Here is a 20,071-nt window from a genome sequence, read left to right on the forward strand (position 1 = left end):
ACTCTGGCCCTCTCCTCCCTTGGAATATATTAAAATAAAACTTTAGCTCTGCTCTGTTGTTGTGTATCTGCCTTTGAATTCTTTGTTTAGCGGGGACAAGACCCAAGAACAAACTCAACCTGCAGCATATTCAGTGCCTGACTTGGAATTGCTACTCCCACCATTCAGGTGTGCTAAATAAAAGCCTCCTGAGGCTTTAACTTGCTATTCTTTTTTCAAAAAGACAAGATCTGAGCCATTCCACAATCAACCTCCTGGTAATCATTTTAACTCATTTCTCAAAATACAAAACACTAGACTACTGAAAAAAGTATTAAATAGTCCTGGTATCCTCTCACATTTTCAGGCTACCATCGGCACAGGGTGGCCTAATAGTTTAAGAGGCCACACCTTGCTTTGTTTTTACTAGGTCTCTGCGCTCTTGGAGGCATAGCTTCAATCCCCAGTCTTAGGTTCTGTTACTCTGTTCTCATCAGACTTACTGGCACCTTAGGGTACAGCCTTTCTACACTAGACCTTTCTGTTGCAATGGTCACTTCTTCGGGCCTTTGCTTTGTTGGGATAATGACCGTGGCACCACTCTGATCCCCCCATCCTGGGTCTCCTTCCTAACATCACCTATAGTCTGTGTGTGTCAGTATTTCATTTTGGATGCCATTCAAAACCCCTCCAGCCCCTCCAACACATTTTCTCACCAGTTTCTCTCACATGCTAATCGTTTTGGAGCACTGCTGCTGACCTAGACGCACATGATGTCACTCAACAAACACACCATCAATGTCACATGTGATGTTATCTAACAAACGCATCATTAATGTCAACCAGGAAATGTCCCAAACACTCAAAATACATGTTGCAGACAGCTGATGTTTGATATATTTTCTATGAAGACAACTCCCTGGCACACATGGTGACTGATGTCCATCTGTCTCTGGAGTATTATGAGCCCATGGTAGAGATCTGTTTCCCTTGAATGAGAAATTCAAGGTCTGTAGTGACCACATTTGAATGATGATGTGATTTGAATCCACTCTTATCCATCTGTGCCTGGATTTTGGCTTTCTGATATTCTATCAAGGGGACTAACCAGTTCCTGTAACTATATTTAGTGCTTTAAAGGCAACAAAATTATTTTTCATAACTGAAGGAAAAACTGAATACAGAATTACCATGTGATCCAGGAATACTACTCCTGGATATATACCCAAAAGAACTGAATGCAGGGACTCAAATAGATATTTCTACACCTATTTCATAGGCGTATTACCTATGAGCCCAAAAGATGGAAGCAACTGATGTAATGGATCAACAAAATTTAGTATAGACATACAAGAAAATATTCAGATTTAGAATTCTAGGAAGGAAATTCTGACCCTGCTACAACGTAGATAAACGTTGAGGATGTTATGTTAAGTGAAATAAGCCAGACACAAAAGGACAGACACTGTATGAAGACACTTGTATGAGGTACCTAGTATAATGAAATTCATAGACACAGAAATAGAACGGTGGTTGCCAGAGCCTGGGGGTAGGGGAAGGAGGGAGATACTATTAATGTGTATGATTTTCAGTTTTGGAAGATGAAAACAGTTCTTATATGGGTGTCCCGATGTCAATGTACTTCTTGCAACTGAATTATATATTTTCAGATGTAAATTTTATATTATGTGTATATTACCACAATTAAAAGTAACAATTTTAAAGCAAGAGACTGAAACCACAACCCACAGAAATATCATCCACAGGAAATTTTAACAAAATTTTGTAAATCACATATCTGAGAATGGAGTTATATCAAAATAAATATAAAGAACTCTAACAAGTCAATAATGAAAAGTCAAATAACCCAGTTTTAAAATGTCAATGAATGTAAATCGACGTTTTTTCCAAAGAAGATGTACAAATGGGCAAGAGCACTTGAAAAGATGCTGAACATCATTAGTCATCAAGGAAATGCAGATCAAAACCCCAATGTGATACAACTTCACAGCCACTAGAATGGCTAGAATGAAAAGTTTTGTCAGGGATATGGAGAAATTGGAACCCTCATCCACTGCTGGAGAGATATGAAATGGTCCAGCCACTTGGGAAAACAGTCTGATTGTTCCTCAAAAAATAAGCCTAGAATTGTCATAAGACCCAGTTCATTCCTAGGTATATGCCCAAGGGAAATGAAAATGTCCACTCAAAATATTTATGGAATGTTTATCGCAATGTGATTCTTAATAGTCCAAAAGTGGAAACAAACCAAATGTCTATTAACAGATGAACAGATATTACAAAATAGGTTTTATCCATACAATGGAATATAGTTCAGCCATAAAAATGAATGAAGTATCCATACATGCTAGAACATGGACGTTCCTTGAAAAACTTAAGCTAAGTGACTGAAGTCAGTTACAAAGACAGCATATTCTATGAATCCGTTTATATGCAAATCCAAAATAGGGAAATATAGATCAGAGGTCGCCTAGGACTGTGGTTTGGAGGAGGAAGCTGGAAAGATGGGGAAGTGATAGCTAAAGGGTACCGTGGTTTCTTTCTGAGGCCACAGGAAATGTTCAGAAATTGTGGTGATATTTGCATGTATCTGTGAATATACTGAAAACCATTGAATTGTAAACATTAAAGGGATGCATTGGATGGTAGATGTATTATTTCTCAGTAAAACTATTCAAATAAATGCATTAAGAGTCTTGAGCCATAGTAACTATATTGAGTTTTCAAGTACAACATGTATTTACACTACCTTTTATTGTTTTTTCTTATATTGGTGAAAATAGGAATTAAGTTGCCTTAGGAATATCATGACCTTTAACGTTTCAAAATCTATAAGAACACACAAAAAAATTGTTGTAAAATGTACTCCTGAGAGTTTTTATTGACCAGCATTCTTATGGTGGGGCAGAAGGGTCCGTGCGCTGGGGATCGGGCTGCTGGGTTCAAACTTCCCATTGGAACCAAGTGCTTGGGAGGCCTTGGAATTCTTTAGCTGAAGCACCACGTGTATGGAGGTGGAGAAGGGGTGGGTGGAAGCCTCAAACTGTCAAAGATCTAAAAAGGCAGATTATGACATTACTGACGTCATTTCAAGTGTATCAAGGGTCACAGCACCGTGTGTGGCCTCGCAGCCTGGTATCAGCCCCTGACCCGCAGAGGATCTGACAACCTCTTGTCTAACCTGGCCTGGCCCGGGCGCCCCATTTGCTCAGAACAAGGGCGTCGCTCCACCGGGGAGCTGATTCTAGCATTCCCGGCGCGCACCTGCGTCCCCGCGTTCAGAAGGAGCTGCAGGAAGACACCACTGCTGCTCCGGATGGGAGGTTTCCTGTAAAGGCAAACCTCCCTGGAGGCGACAGGGCCCCGCCCAGCGCCGGGGAAAACGGGCTCAGCTGCGCCAAGTGACCTCCTGCCCCGCTGTCAGTCAGGGAAAAGGGGAGGGGTCCTTGAGAGCTGTCCAATCAGGGGCGCAGCCTGGCAGGTGGGCGGGGCGACGCTGCTCCGCCGCGCGGACTCTTCCACGCGCGCGGTCGCGTCTCACCCGCGCTGAACGGTGCAGGTACCTCAGTTGCTGCGTCAGCCGCTCTGTGAGCTGCACCTTCCGGGAGCCGCAGGGACGACGCCGGGGTCCCAGCAGCCGGCCAGCGGTGGGTGTGCGGGCCCGGTGTCCCGGGACCGGGCGGAGAGGCCAATAGGATCCGGCCGTGGCTGGACCCGGCCTTCCCGCGGCCTTCTCTGGGGTTCGGACCCGAGTCCTCCGGGGGCGCCGCTCGGACTTCGGGCCCCTGCGGTCCTCGGCATGGGGGCTGGGCAGGCAGCCGGGCCTGGGCTTCCTGTCCGGTTACAGCGCGCGGCCCCGGAACCTCTCTGGGCGGCTCTGCGCCCGCAGCCCGGCGTCTCCCCAGGTTGTGTGGTGACGAAGGGAAGGGCCTCAGGGACAGTCTTGACTCGGCCTCCGGGCCTCATGCGTGGGAGGAGCTGCGCTCTGTGGGGTCCCCGTCCATTTTTTCTCCACTGGGGGAACCGTTTTCTCCTGAGTTTCCTGAATGTTTGGGGAGCAGGGTCTCAAATCCACGACCCGGCCCCACCCGCCCCCCATCCTCTTACAGGACTGGTAGTAAATCCCAAACCCACATCCCTCCAGCCTTCTGAAATGCCAGCCTCTCGTCTCCGATTCGCAGCAAAGTTACCAGCTATTTGTGCTCCGGGGTGCATTTGAAGCAGATGCAGTATTTTAATTAGTTTCCCACAGTCAAGGGATGGCTGCTTTTAAAATGCTTTCTGTGTGTATGTATGTTTTACGTAAGAGGGAAGCAGAGAATAACCACCTGGAACTATGTTGCTTGAAATCTTTGGGCCTCTTCCGCCAGATGTGTCCTGTGCACAGACATCCTATGAGAAGTCCTGTGGGTGGAGGTTCCTCTTTGGAACCTTTCCTGGGTGATCAATCCTGTTAGCACAGTCCTTACCTGGATTTGTCGCCTTGAAAAGATTTATTCACTTATTTATGTCTCTTTTTCAACAAATGTAAAATATATTTTATTAATAGATCTGGAAATAGTATAAAGCATTTCCCAAGAGGCAAGAGAGAAGTGAATCTCAGAAAAATCCAGTATTAGGTTTACATTGTTAAAATTTCTTTTTTCTTATTTTTCCTCCCCTGAGCAGATGTATAATATTCTGAGGTCTGGTTCTTTTTGGGTCTGGAAGGGGTGACTTCTAATGGAATTTCACACCAGAAGTGTTCAAGTACTATTGTTTATAGAATAATTACTGCTGTGGAAATATTCTGAAAATGATCAATAGTTGTGGATTTTCCAACTAGAATAATGCCTTCCAATTGTCTTCCCCTCTTTACACATAAACATTGGGGTTTGTGTAGTTTTGCGTGATTCTTCAAACACTGGCGTTGTGCCACTTAAACTATCAGTGTGATCCTAACAGTGTGACTGGGAGCAGAAACCTGTGGGCGGCTACCCCAAGCTAAGCTTCTGCCTCCTCACTTGAGCCTGCAAAGGAAAGTCCTTGATGGCGCAGTTGTGTTGCTCTTGCCCTGAAGTCGGCGTGATTCAAACTAACATAGCTGTGCCAGCTTTGTTTAGTGTTGGCATGCCATGGTATTTTTCTCTGTTCTTAACTTTTAATCTGTGTCTATTTGTGATTCTTCACAACATACAACTGCCGTCTTATCTGCTGCGCCAGCTTTTGTCTTCCCCTTTTTGTATTTAGAACACTGATGTTTAAAGTCATTATTGATAGAGTTGGATTAGTATCTGCAATATCTTTTTCTGTTTTCTAGTTCTTTGTGCGTCTTCTCTATTCTACCTTCTTTCTGCCTTCTCTGTCTTTTATTGAGCATTTTACCTGATTCCATCTGTTCTCTTACCATATAATTAAACATTTTTTTTTGGTAGTTGGGCTGAGTGTGCACTGTACATTTACAATTCATCTAAGCCTTCTCTGAAGTAACACTATACCATTCACTGTCCAATCACGATACTACTACACCATAGTGAAACAATACTATGTGCAGGTACCTCATAACAGAGGTATGTTGTGGGTAAAATTGTAATATTTCCAGAATATCTCGCCAGGCTTTGGTACATTTGCATATCCTCAGGGGTGGAGAGAAGTTCATCTCCATATCAAGGGGTAATTACTTGGGCAACCGAGGGCGTGTCTGAACCTGAGAGGTTAGCGGGAGGGGCTGGCTTGCTGCTTCAAGAGGCAGAGAGACAGCGCTGGACTGCAGTTTGTAAGCAATAAATGGGTTTTAAACTTTATTTCTCCCTTTGCCTGATTTCGGTTATAACAGAGAAATCTCAATTCCTCCCTCCCTGTCCCTTGCACATTTCTGTCATTCCTTTCATCATCTGTAAGCTATAATTCCTGAAAACATTGTTGCTCTTATGGTTTTGAACAAAGTGTTATCTGTGAGATGAAATAATAATGACAAAAAATATATATATCTTACCTTCATTTATTCCTTCCCTGGCACTTCATTATTACCTCTTTCCTTCCTGATGAATTTCTTTTAACAGTTCTTATGAAGCAAGTTTTACTGGTGACAGATTCTCTCAATTTTTCTCCCAGAAAGTCTTCATTTCTCTCTCACTTTTGAAGGATAATTTCGTTGGCACAGGATTGTAGTTAGGGTGTTTTCCCTTTCAACACATGGTTGATTTCACAAAACTCGGTTCCGGTTTGCATAGTTTCTGAAAAGAAGTCTGATTTAATTCTTATCTTTGTATCTCTATAGCTAAGGTTCTCTCCCCGTAGCTTGTTTCAAGATTTTTCTTTCTCTTTTCTCAAATTTAAATATGGTATTTCTAAGTGTGCATTTTTAGGTTATCTTGTTTGGTGATCTCTGGGCTTCTTGGACCTGTAGTTTGGTGTCTACCATTAATTTTGGAATATCTCAGTCTCCATTGTTTCATTTGTTTCTTCTGTTACTTTGTCATTTTCTTCTTGTATTTCCATCTGTATATATTACACCTTTTTTATTGTCCCAAAGTTCTTAATTTCTGCTTTTTTGTTCTCTTTACATTTCAGTTTTGGGAGGTTTTACTGACATTTTATTAACATTTTCTAAAGCTCACTGATTCTCCTCACACATTTCCACTGTACCAATGACCCCCCCACAAAGGAATTCTTTGTTTCCCTTCTTGCTTTGTTATTTCTTGTATTTTTTCTTTTGTATCAATTTCTACATCTGCTTACGTTATGCACCTGATTTTGCATGTTATCCACTATTTGCATCAGAGCCCTTAGTATTATTAATCATGGTGACTTTACATTTCTGGTCTGATGATTGCAGCCTGTCTGACACATCTGAATCAGGTTCTTTTGCTTGTCCTGTCTCTTCAGACTGTGGTTTTAAGCCTTTTAGCAGCCTTTTGGTCTTCTGCTGAATGCTGGGCATGATGTATTGTGAAAAGCGAACTGAGGGAAGTGGGCCATTAGTATCTGAGGCTCTGTGTTTATCTGCCCAGGGTTGTGCTGTGTTTACTATTCGCGGCAGCTGTCAGAGGCTACAGATCCTCAGGGGTCCTTGCTTTTGTCACCCACTTCGTCTCTAGGGTTCTCACAGAGGCGTCTCAATAAGCTCTGAAACGTGCATTTCTTTGAGTATATTGCACTGTTACTAAGGAGCAGTCTCCCTGATATAATGGTGTGGTGTGGGTGGAGAGGACATGTTCTATAGTCCTAGGATTTGGTCTCAGATTTAATGAGCCATGTCCCTGGGCTCTGACCTTCTTTGGTGTAAGAAAAATGTTTGGTCTTTGTCCATGGTTCCCAGCAAGGGCCTCATAAAGCCCTTGGACTTTTCTAAGTGATAAGGTGGTTTTTAAACATCTTATGTTCTAAGCAGGCCACTGTTTGCTGGCACCTAGATGGCTTCAAGATAGGGATTGGTCACCGGGGAGACTATGATTTAAGGTTTATAACTTTCAGCCTAGTCCCCAACCTGTGGGAAGGGGAAGGAGCTGGAGATTGAGGTGATCATCAATCACCAATGATTTAGTCAACCATGAAGAAAACTTCATCAAAACCCACAGTATCCATAGAAATTTCAAGATGATGAACACATTGGTGTATTGGGAGAATGTCGTGTCTGGAGAGAGCATGGAAGCTTTCTGCTCCCACCTCCCTCTTTGCCCTCTGCGTCCTCTCCATTTGGGTGTTCTTGAATTATATCCTTTACAATAAACTGATGATAAGTCAAGCTTTCAATTCTAATAATCATTCTAAAAAATTAGAAAACCTGAGGGGTTGTCCAGGGAACCTCTAAATTTGCAGCCAGCCATGCAAAACCATGCAGAAATGTATGTGGCCTGGGCCTGCATTTTGTGGCTGTCACATGACATGGGAGAATCTTGTGGGCCTTTAACTCTGGTTGGTTAGGGTTGGAACTGAATTGTTGGCCACCCAGTTAGTGTCAGAGAGTTGGGGAAGTGGTTTTGGAAAACATATCACACGTTTGCTTTGGGGAAAAGTTGTTTCTAATTCTCCACCCACCACCCACCCTCAACTTAGGTCCGAGGGACTCAAATTAGCTATTTCCCTCCCAACTAGTCAATTAGGCTCTGATGAAACAGTCTTTTGAGAACAGGCCTTGTTAGGAACAGTACATTGTGGGTCTATTTCCAAATAGCTGTTCTGTCTCTCTTTCCAATTTTGGAGATAGTAGCTTGCCCTGGAACCTCAATTCTTTGATAGATGTAGGAAGAGTGATTTTTTTTTTTTTTGGTATCATTACTCTACATTTACAGGAGGAACATTATGTTTACTAGACTCCCCCCATCACCAAGTTCCCCCCACATTCCCCATTGCAGTCACTGTCCATCAGCATAGTAAGATGTTGTAGAATCACTACTTGTCTTCTCTGTGTTGTACAGCCCTCCCTGTGCCCCCCCCACATTATACATGCTAATCATAATGCCCCCTTTCTTCCCCCACCCTTATCCCTCCCTTCCCACCCATCCACCCCAGTCCCTTTCCCTTTGGTAACCGTTAGTCCATTCTTGGGTTCTGTGAGTCTTCTGGTGTTTTGCTCCTTCAGTTTTTCCTTAGAGTGATTGGTTTTAAGTTTGCTTTTTTCTGGTGAAAATGGGAATATTACTTTTTAAGCTCCTCACATGCCAGACCAGAAAGCAGAAGTCTCTGACTCCACTTTTAAATGTTTACTGATGTGTTGGCAAAGCCCAGATTTCTTCCTGAGTAGAGCAAATCAAATTTTTCCCTCTGATGTGTCTCCTTTACCCAGAACACTTCACTTCTGATACTTCTGGTTCTCAAATACGTTTGTCCACACAACAAGCAATTTTCCAGCCAGGTGTCCTACAATTTAACTCAGTCTACATGGAGTTAGTGTCAGATCCCATGGGTTAAGGACTCAGTCGCACAAGACTGTACCCCCCTCACTTATGATGCCAGTCTCAAGGAGTAGGTCCCCAGGTGACCCACAAATTCTGTCTGACTTGCTACCAATCAGAGAGTCCCACAGCCTTTCCCTTGGGTTAGGACTCAGCTTCGCTAGAGCAGCTTACAGAACTCAGGGAAACACGCTTATGCTTACCATTTGCCGGACAAAGGTGAATCTGGGAGGGTCCCATGGAGTTGGGGTACATGTCCCTCCTGGAATGTGGATGTGTTCACCAACCTGGAAAAGTCTTCATATTAATGGGGTTTTGTGGTGGTGTCCTCATGTAGGCACGATCAGGTATGAACTCCGTCTCCAGCCCCTCGAGGATAGGTAGTTGAGCTGATTCCAAGCTCCTAGTCATGGCTTGGGCTTTCTAGTGACCAGCTCCATTCCAGGAAAGATCCAGGAGCCTACCCAGCGTCACCTCTTAGAACCAAAGAAGCTCCTAGAGATTTTGTCACTCAGGAATTTACATGGTTTCAGGACCCTTGTGTCAGGGACAGGGTCAAAGATCATATACTAGAACAAGACTTGCTCCTAGTGTTCTTATCCCTCAGGAATTTACAAGGTTTTGGAACTTGGTACCAGCAACTGGGGCAGAGATCAATATATATATTTTCTAGTATCTGATAGCTGACAACTTTTTAAAGTCTTATACCTCCATCTTTCCCCTTTGTCCCTCATCTGTACAAGGTGATAAGAAAGCCTGGCTGCTCACTGCTTTGGCGCTGGCAAGAGATTCAGTTCCAGAGCTGCTGCCCTTGATCACAAACTCTCATCCAAGCCCAGCCCCTAACCTCAGTAAAGTAACCGGGCCAGACTCCATTCCTTCTCTCTCAAGGCATCTCCCACCTGCCCTGCCCTCCCTGGATGCTTCATAATGAAAGTCATAATCCCTTTCATAGGTTCCTGGCAGATATGTTTTCGTTACACTACTCAACCAAACCTTGTGTTGGGGTTGGAACCACCTCAGGTCATTTCTATAGGTCATGAAGCAGGTAACACAGTATGTATATTGCAATACAAGGAGCTTATTTGGTCCACTGGTAAATCCTACAGATCTTTTCACGTCAGTACTTTTATTTTAAAAAGTACATATGATGATGAGTTTATGTAATCCGTTCTCTCTAAATAGATAGGTCACTTGTTACCAATTTTTGCTGCCAAAACCGAGAATGAAACTCAGATTGCCACAGGACAAACGCATACAAATTGTGTTCGTTTCCAATCTTAATTACTTCATAAAATTTTTATCATCAAATATATTTAGAAAAGAATGTACAAAACGTTCTATGCTAAGATTTAGTTAGAACATAAACATCCTTGGAACCATCATCGAGATTCATCCATCTGTGGGCAGTGGTGGCAGTGCCCTGACGTTCCCCTCCATGACTCCTGCCCCTTAAGGAGACTGCTGCCCAGACCCTCATTAGTCTTAATACCTTTGCCATCTATTTTTCACTAAGCAGTGTTCTGAAAACTAAGCAGTTTTTCCTCCTCTGAGCTTTAAACAGATGAGTGTTCATGGAATTGCGCTGAAAAGGTTTTCTGATGGCTTCTTTGCTTCAATGTGTTTCATACACGTGAGGATCCGAGGCATCAGGCCTGCTCAAAGGTGTGGGGTTCCGATCCACCATCAGAGCCAAGCGTTCAGGGGTGCTACAGGATTCTGTAAAGCCCCGAGGGGGCGGGGGCGGGGGCGGGGCGGACAGGGTAGTCATCACTCTCGCCACAACTGGTCAAAGAACAAGTGGAGCCAGACCCATTACGTGCGGTGAGATGACAGGTGTCTGCGTTTGTGCCGGAGGGTCACAGTCCCGTGGCCTGGCGGCGTTACGGTTCCGTGTGGCGTCCCTGATCGGGAGCAGGTTCCCGCGCTGCCCAGGCAAGGTCGGCTCAAAGTCGCGACCTCCGGCCTGCTGCCACTCAGGCACAAGGGGGCGGGGCCTTGCAGCCTGTCCAATCATGGGAGTCGCCGCTCCCGTGCGTGTGGCGCTGCCGCCCTGTGACGCCGTGGGCGGCGTGGGCTGCGGGCTGCAGGGTTGTCGCTCCTGGTTCTTTCTGGCCCAGATCGTCTCTCAGTGTCCAGAAAAGCTTCAGGTAGCCACACCAAGGCCTGTGTCACAGTGACCGGCATTAGCGCGGCAGTCGTCGGGTGAACAAACCCGGTGCCACAGAACCCAAAAAATGGTGAGTGTGCAGGGCCATGTGTCGGGAATGGGGCCGCGGGGAGCAGCTAGACTCGATCGTGGCGGGACCTGGCGCCCCGTGGGCAGCTCTGGAACCGGTGGACCTGAGTCCGCCTGCAGCACCGCTCAGACCTAGGTACCCTCTGGCACGCGGCATGGTCTCAGGCAGCAGTAGGGACCCGGGTGTCCAGTCCCATCACTGTATGGGGCTGGGTCATCCCCACGTTTTGCAGTGACCACGGAGAGTGTCCTCAGGAGACAGTCCTGACTCGGCCTCAGGGGTTCGTGCATGGGACGAGTTGTGATTTGTGGGGTCCCCAACCCCTTCTCTCTTCCCAGGGAAAGTCGTATTCTCTGAAGTTTTCCAAATGTTTGGGGAACAGGTTCTCAAATCCACGACCCTGCCCCCCAGCCTAGGTCTTCCTAGGACTGGCAGTAAATCCCAGATTTCCAGATCATTCCCTGCATTCTGAAACGCCATTTTCCCTTCTCCAATTTCCAGCATCATTATTAACTCTTTGTCCTCCATGGTGCATTTCAAACTGTGCGGTATTTTAATTTTTTTTAATAATTTCTCCACAGAATTCTTTTTAGAGATTAATTTTTGTCTGTGGTTATTTTACCGAGAGAGAAGCAGAGAAAAACCACTCGGAATTACACTGCATGAAATCCCTGTGCCTCTCCCTCCAGGAAGTGTCCCCAGCACAGGCATCCTATGGGAAGTCCTGTGGGTGGAGGTTCCTCTTTGGAGACTTTTCTGGGTGACCTATTCTGTTAGCACTGCCCCTGAGATTGTGACTTTATTCACTTTCTTTAAGTCTCCACTTTTCAACAAATGTAAAATGTATTTAATCAATAGATCTTGAAAGAGAGGTTAAAAAAAAGTGAATTTTGTGCCAAATGATTTCCCTCATTTGTGGAGTATAACAACGAAGCAAAACTGAAGGAACAAAATAGCAGCAGACTCAGAGATTCCAAGAATGAACTAGTGGTTTCCAAAGAGGTGGGGTATGGGGGGGCAGGTGGGGAGGGAGGGAGAAGGGGATTCAGGGGTATTATGTTTAGTATACAAGGTGTGGGGGGTCACGGGAAAACAGTGTAGTACAGAGAAGGCACACAGTGAATCTGTGGCATCTTGCTGCACTGATGGACAGGGACTGCATTGGGTTATCGGTGGGAACTTGATAATATGGGTAAATGGTAGTAACCACATTGTTTTTTTCATGTGAAACCTTTATAAGAGTATATATCAATAATACCTTAATAAAAAACAAAACATTAAAAAAAAGTGAACTTCAGAAAAAGTAAATATTCTATTATTTCATTCCATGTAGTAAAATATTTGTTTCCTTTTTTTCTTCCCAGGAGTGGGTGTAGTAACATTTCTGTAGCCATCCTTTCTATTTGGATGTTTTCAAATGCAGTCTCAGAACTTAAGACTTGTAAGACCTAGAGGTGTGTTCAATTGTGATTGTTTCCCAAACGATTTTTTACCACAGAAATAATAAACTGGCCATACTTGTTTTCTGAAAGGAATAGGTATTTTGTGTTTTCTTGTTGAACTAGAAAAAAATGCCTTATGGTTTTCTTCCATCCTTTACACATAAACTCTGGATTTGAGTGATTTTGCTGGATGTTCAAACACTGGGTTAATCACTTTTAAAATACCAGTGGTGGTTCAGAGGACCTGGGTGGGGAATAGAAGTCTGAGGACAATGGCTCTAACCCTAGGGCCCCTTGAGCCTTCTAAGGGAAGTACTTAAAGGCCCAGTTGATTTTTCCCTGGGGAGCCTCCCCCTGGGTGTCTTAGCTACTCCCACCCACCAGGGAAGGAGCTTTTCTACTGAAAGAAGCTGCAGAGCCCTGGAAAGGGGCAGAGGCCTGTGAACGTGGAGCGGGGGAAGATGAGGCGGTTTTGTCCTTCCGGAGGTTTGTAACTGGTTTCTTTGGCCCTGTTCCTAGACAGAGCTTTCAGCCTTGCATCCACCGTATTGATGCACTCGGAGCAATCTGCATGTTATGGAAGTCTGGAAGATCAGGTGTTCTGTTTTGTGGACAAAAGGATTTTTGAATTTCGGAGTTCTTTTGGGTCAGAACCTTACATTGACTTTGGATGAGGATGGAAGGCTGAAGGAAGCAGTGTTTACATTATATCCTGAGAGCAGGGTCTGTGGAGCTCCCAGAGTCCTTTCCTGTGGCTGCTCAGCTGTCCCCCCACCCACCAAGGGACTGACTCCAAGGATTGTATCCCATCAGGGGGAGTCTACCGCAAGCTTGGGCAAGTGGGTTTTCCTTCTGAACTGCGGGGAAGCAGGCTGCTGATTCACCCAGCTCCAGTGTTTGCATTTCTTTCCTCGTGTGTTTACACACTGCATGTTGGAGTTATTTGCTCTATGTAGTTTCCCTTAGACTTTGGTGTTATTTCCTGTTTGAGCATATGAGAGTTTTAGTTTTTGGGTTTTGAAAATGTAAGTTGATTGAAAGATAAAGTGGGAGTAAGGCAAGAAATTCCGGAACCAACCAGAGTATTTTTTCCTTTTAGGCAAGAGAGCGTCCAGATATGAGATGGGTTATTTGTGCTTCCAGGTAGATTTTACGTTTCAGGTCAGTTTTTGTATGTGCATGTTCTTAAGAGCATTTTCAAAATTTAAATGGTATAGTATTGGTAAGGCATAAGGCAAATGAATTCCTATTTTAATTGTTAGTGGGAAAACTATTCAAAATATATATAAATCTTTGAAAATCCTTAATACAGTGAATGGGTTAGACCCAAACCCTAATGCATTGCAATATGTTACTTATTCCTGTAATAACCCTCCAGCAAGTCAGAGCACCCCACAGGTGGCAGTCATGACTGCACATGCTGCTCACGGTGTCACCTGTGGTCACCTGCAGAGGTGTGGCTCCCCACCAAGACTGGTAACATTGTGGTGTGTGTGTACACACAAAAATACACACATAGATCCCAACACAGAAGGTAGGAAATGGTTTAGGACTCACACAGCGGATCTCAGGAGAGGGAAGGCCAGCTTCCCCCAGCAAGGAGATACAAGGAGACTCTATGATGCCTCTTGTTATTTTAGAAAGTTGTAATTTTTCATATTGTATGGCTTAAACTTTTATAAGCATTAGTGTTCAAAAGGTTGAATCTTAGAATGGTTTCATATAAAAAAGTAAAAATTAAATTTGAAAGAGGAAAATAAAGGATATTAAAAATAAAAATGTGGTTTATATAACTAAAATATGTGTAAGATAAGGTCTAAAGCAGTGCACTGCCAGAAGATTTTGGTTCCCTCCAGTGCTCTTGCTTCAGGCACCCCCAAAAACCCAGTGTTGATCATTTCCTGAGCCTTGTGTTAGCGTTTCTTTATATAAAATCAAGCAGTTAGGGATGCACATTTTTCTTACCCTGTTTATCCTTATAATGAGCAGTGAGACCCCACAGTTTTTGATGTCTGCTAGCTCACTGCTTGAACTTCCCCTCCTCCTTGTGCCCCAAACCTAGCCTAGCTGGTGAGGAAGTCTGAATGTTTTCCCTTCTGGAGATAGCAGATCAAATCACAAAAGCCCCTGCCCTTGGGCAAGAATTCTCACCTCAGCTCAGCCCCCTGCCACAATGAGCAGCCAGCCCAGCTCTGTCCCTGCTCTCCGAACCCAGGTCAGAGCTGCGGGGGAAGCTGGCCTTCCCTCTCCTGAGATCCGCTGTGTGAGTCCTAAACCATTTCCTACCTTCTGTGTTGGGATCTATGTGTGTATCTTTGTGTGGACACACACACCACATTGTTACCAGTCTCGGCGGGGAGCCACACCTCTGCAGGTGACCATAGCAGGTGACACCGTGAGCAGCATGTGCCGTCGTGACCGCCACCTGTGGGGTGCTCTGACCTGCTCTGACTGGCTCACCTGCTGTGCTGCCTGATGGTGGCATGGACTGTGGGCTTCTGGGTGCTGGGGGGCTTGTGCTGTGACCTGTGCTGCCCTGTGTCATGCTGGTGACCCTATGAAGCCTCAAGTCTACATGTTAAGCCCTTGTTCAGGAGGAGTGTGGAATTGGGGCCCTCCCCAAGTTAGTTCTGGCACATTGTTTCAATCCCTAAAAATGCTTTGGGAATCTGGGTCCTGCTCCCTCTTGACACAGTGAGAAAATAACTATTGTCCCTCTCAGGACCCACAACCTTTGCTAGACTAATGCTCTTCTGGAGGCAACATACTCCTTGTTTACAAGTTCACTTGAGCCCACCTGTGCTGTTACTTGCCAACTGGCCCACCTTGAGAAGGATCCCTGACAGCAAAACATACAGGCTCTGGACTTGGTCAAATCGCTGTCCAACCGGCCTTCCTGTTCTGGCCTCAGGCACTGCTTCATAGTAGAGGCTGCAGTGACCTCCTCTCATGTCCCCTGGAGTTACCATGATGGCCTTACATTGTCTAGGTGCTTCTGATGCAAGAATCTGCCCTAGACCCCAAAGTGTTAGCTGTGAGAGCTGCAGTGGGCTTCGCTCACACAGCTGTCCTAACAATAGACAGTCCTCAGCAGGCAGCTCTATATCCAGCAGCCATTATGCTGTGGTACCTGGAAACGGTGCCCCAAGAGCTCAGTGCAGCTGTGGAGACCCCTTGAGGCAAGACACAGGTAAACCGTGGCTCTCTGGCATATCCTCTGTGCAGGACGGGTGGCCTCCCCTCTTAGTCCATTGCCAGGAGCCATAGTGCTGGAAGAGGCCCCGCTTTCCCAGACCCCAGCTCCGTGGGGAGCTTCTGGTATTACCTGAGTGAAAAGCAGTGGGAGTTCGTGGACGGGAGGGACGACATCGTGCACATCCCGGCATCCCGGCGCTCAGGCAGAGTTGCTGCTTTTCATCCCTTACCCGGGACATCCTGGTATGGGATGGGACTCCAAGGTCCACACATCCAAGCAGACATCAGGCCGTCATCTCAGTGCTGACCAGCAGTGGCCCCATCAGTTGTGCTACTTGGAGGATTTACCCTTTGTGGTAAAACAATTCTGTGACTCCTGTGCCCCAGTGACCCACAGTAGAGATCATGTTAACGCCTGTTACTACAGAGAGTAAGCCTGCAATGTGAGAGCTCGGCAGAAAACACCTTATCCACATGGAGTTCCACTCTCTGCTGATAGGAACCTAGACACCCATTTCACCTCTCAGAATAGACAGTGCTGGGATCTTCACAAGCATTCAGTGGAAGATTGTCCTCTCTCCCCAGAGTTGGCGTAGGCAATATAGAGCACCCTCACAGCTTATTGAACTAAGTTCAGTTTACTGAAATGGAAGATGCTCTGTGTCTATCATCAGTCAGTCACCGGGTGTGACTATTAATGTGTCTGTCTTTACTGTCTTTTTTTGTTCCTGTGGATTTTTCTTTACAGCAGTTTTAGGGTCACAGAAAACTTTAGTTCCCACTAACCTCTTTGTCTCCACATCATTGGCCCTATTTTGTATTACTCTGGTGCATTTATGACATTTGACGAACCAGTATATACGCATTTAAGTCCACAGATGACATTAGTGTTGACACTATGGGTTGTGCAGACCCTGGGCTTTGGTTATGAAAAACGACTTCTGTCATTTCTGTAATGTGAAGAACACTTTCACTGCTCTAAACATATCGTGTGCTCCACCTGTTCATTCATTGCTCCTTCCCACCCGCAAACCCCTGGCACCAAATATTTTTTGCTATCTCATAGTTTTGTCATTTCCAGACCTTGGCTTCCCAGAACTCTGCTTGGAATCATACCATGTGCAGCCTAGTCATATTGGGTGTTTTCACTTAGCAATATGATTTTAAGAGTTCTCTTTCTGGCTTGACTCCTCTTTTCTTTTTACCACTGGACAATATTTCATCATATGGATACTATAATTATTTTTCTATTCACCTATCTGGATATCTTGGTTACCTGTAAGTCTTGGCAATCATGAGTAAGGCTCAAATGCAGGGGTTTTTTTTTTGTGGAGGAAGTTTTCAACTCAGTTGGGGAAATCTGAAGGGTTGTGATTGCTGGGTAGTATGATAAGAATAGCTTTAGTGTTTTAAGAAACTGCCATCTTCCAAAGTAGGCACACGGTGGAATTTTCCGTTCCCACCAGCTGTGAATGAGGGTTCCTGTTACTACACATCTTTGCCACCATTTGGTGTTCTCAGTGTTTTGAATTTTAATCATTCATTGTATTAAGTGTCTAGTCATAGGTCCTTTTATTTGCGATTTCTAGTAGCACATGGTGTTGAGCATCTTTTCATATGTTTATTTACCATCAGTACAACTTCATTGGTGAGGCGTGTTCAGATCTTCTAATTTTTAATTGTGTTGCTGTCTTTTTATTGTTGAGTTTTAAGAGTTCTTTGGACATTTAGAATACCAGTTCTTTATCAGATTAGTGTTTTGCAAAGATTTTCTCCCAGTCTGTGGTTTGTGTTTTCATTCTCAACATTGTCTTTCACAGAGCAAGTTTTTGTTTTAATGGCATCAAACATATTTTTCTTTTATGGATCTTGATTTTGCTGATATATCTAAAAAAAAATAATCACCAAACCCCAAGGTAATCTAGATTTGCTCATATGTTACCCTCTAAGAGTTTTGTAGTTTTGCATTTTACGTACAATCTATGATCCGTTTTGTGTTAATTTCTGTGAAAGGTGTAAGATGTGTTTAGATTCTTTTTTTCCAACGTGGATGTCTACTTTTCTTGTCACTGTTTGTTGAAAACACTTATGTTTTCTCCATTGAATTGCTTCTGGTCTTTTGTCAAAGGTGAATTGACAGTATCTGGATCTATAGGGAAGCATTATCTTTTGTATATTAACCATTTATCCTTTAACCTTACTTTACTCATATTAATTCAAGGAGTTTTCTTTGTTACTGTGGATTCCTTGAGATTTGCTTCATTGATAATCATGTCATAGGCAACAAAAGCAGTTTTATATTTTACTTCCCATTCTGTATACCTTTTATTTCCTTTTCTTCTCTTATTGTATTAGCCTTGACTGCCAGTTCTGTGTTGACTAAGACTGGTTAGCAGGCTTATCGTTGCTTTCTTTTTAATCTTACTGGGAATGCATCTGGTTTCTCAACATTAAGTTGATGTTAGTTGCAGGTTTCTTGTAGATGGTTCTTTCTCCAGAAAAAGGAATTCTATATTCCTAGTTTGCTATCATCAATGGATTTTGTCAAAGGCTTTTACATTTTCATTTTTTCCTTTTTAATTCCTGATATAACTAATTTCTGCCTTTTCTTTTTTCTTACCTTGTAAAGTTTCTCAACTCTATTTTTTTTTCCAAAGAACCATCTTTTGATTTGTTTTTTTTTCCAATTGATTTCCCATAATTTTGTTTATTTCTTCCCTAATTATTATTATTTCTCTTCTTGTGCCTACTTTGGGTTTAATTTACTCTTCTGGTTTTGTAAGATAGGGGCTTAGTTCGCTGATTACTGATCAAGTTTTTCAAGTGTTTGCCTTCAGTGCTGTAAATTTCCCTCTGGAAACTGTTTTTGAAGGATCCCACAGATTTCAGTAACTTGTATTTTCATTTTCATTTAGTTAAAAGTAATTTTTAATTATCTTGAGACTTCTTTGATCCATGAGTTATTTAGAAGTGTGCTGTTTAATCTCCAAGTATCTCACAGTTTTTCCAATATGTTTCTGTTACTAATTTCTACATTAATGCTCTGTGCTCTGAGAGTATATTTTCTGTGATTTCTATTCCTTCAAATTTGTTAAAGTGTGTTTTATGTCCCAGAATGTGTTCTAGCTTTAAGTTATATTCCTGGACCCTATCTCAATGTGTGTGGGGGGATCCACAAACCTCCAACAATTCTCAGATACCAGCTGGGTATCCTCTGACACTGTCTGTCTTACAAGACTGACCCCTCCCCCACATCGGACTCCAGTCACAAGCCCAGAGGGTCATCAGGCTATACTTCTTACCTACTGGTGATAAATCAGAGAGAGTGGGTTTAATAACAACTCAGGGGTTAGGACACTGCTTAGGGTCCTGGACCCAATTCAAATTGTGTGTTTTGGAGGGGTCCCTCATGCAACAACACAAAGCAATTTTCAGATACCACCAGGATGTTTGAGAATTCAACTCAATCCTGACACTGTCTGCCCAGCATCTGATCCCACAGATTAAGGGCTCAGTCCCACAGCACTGCCCTCCACCCCTCCCACTCCAGACACCAGTCTCAAGCCCTGGTGTTTCTGACTGAGTGGCTACAGGTTGGAGATTGCAATGACCTCCTGAAGTTTAATTTGCTAGAGTGGCTCACAGAACTCAGGGAAGCACTTACTTTACCAGCTTAATAAAGGATAGAAGTCAATAGCCAGATGAAGAGAGACATAGGGCAAGGTCCTGAATAAAGGAACTTCTGTCCTCATGGAGCTTGGGGGCCTCGTTCGGTGGCATGTTAGCATCCTCGTTCCCCAAGTGTGCATGCTCCCAGGACAGAGAGACAGGATTAAAAAGGGGTAAATACCCTTGGGTTTTTGTCAGGGCTCCGTTGCATAGTCATGATTGATTTAGTCATTGGCCGTTGGCTGACTCAACCTCCAGCTCCTCTGCCTTCTCCCCTCCCTCGAGGTTGGAGATGGGAGCTGACAGTTTCCACCCTCTAATCACAAGGTTGGCCCTCCTGACAACCAGCCCTTGCCAAAAAAACAGCCATTTACAAAACAAGACACCCATTTCTCTTTTATGGCTCTGAAGACACACCAAATATATCTGAAGAGTATATTTTGGTAAGTGAATGACCAAATATATATTCCATATAAATCATCACATCACAGGTGCTGACAGTGTGCAGTCAAAAATTGTCATATAACTTCGACTCCCTAACAGCTTAGTTAATAGCCAGCTGTTTGACCGGAAGCCTTACTGATAATGTAAACTCAACAAATATTTTGTATGTTAGATGTATTCTGTATTCTTATAATAAAGTAAGGTA

General features: G+C 44.0%; 1 protein-coding gene across 11 annotated transcripts in view; it reads left to right on the forward strand.

Annotated features, from left to right (window-relative positions):
* The window catches only part of LOC108395889 (uncharacterized), a 100,680-nt gene that overhangs the window by 65,206 nt on the left and 15,403 nt on the right, over positions 1-20,071 (forward strand). For 2 of the 11 annotated variants that reach the window (XM_037003796.2, XM_073220329.1), the window contains exon 1: positions 10,646-11,116. The exons of 7 other annotated variants lie outside the window; for them this stretch is intronic. Coding sequence is in view for 1 of the 4 variants with exons in the window: in XM_073220329.1 (XP_073076430.1) it covers positions 11,114-11,116 (3 nt within the window). In the remaining 3 variants the exon portion in view is untranslated. Of the gene's footprint in view, positions 1-3,514; positions 3,648-10,645; positions 11,117-20,071 lie in introns of those variants that run through there. 2 more of the 11 variants (XM_073220330.1, XM_073220328.1) reach the window with 2 other exon arrangements.

The sequence above is a fragment of the Manis javanica genome, chromosome 13 (genome assembly GCF_040802235.1).
Source record: "Manis javanica isolate MJ-LG chromosome 13, MJ_LKY, whole genome shotgun sequence".
In the NCBI taxonomy this organism is placed as follows: domain Eukaryota; kingdom Metazoa; phylum Chordata; class Mammalia; order Pholidota; family Manidae; genus Manis; species Manis javanica.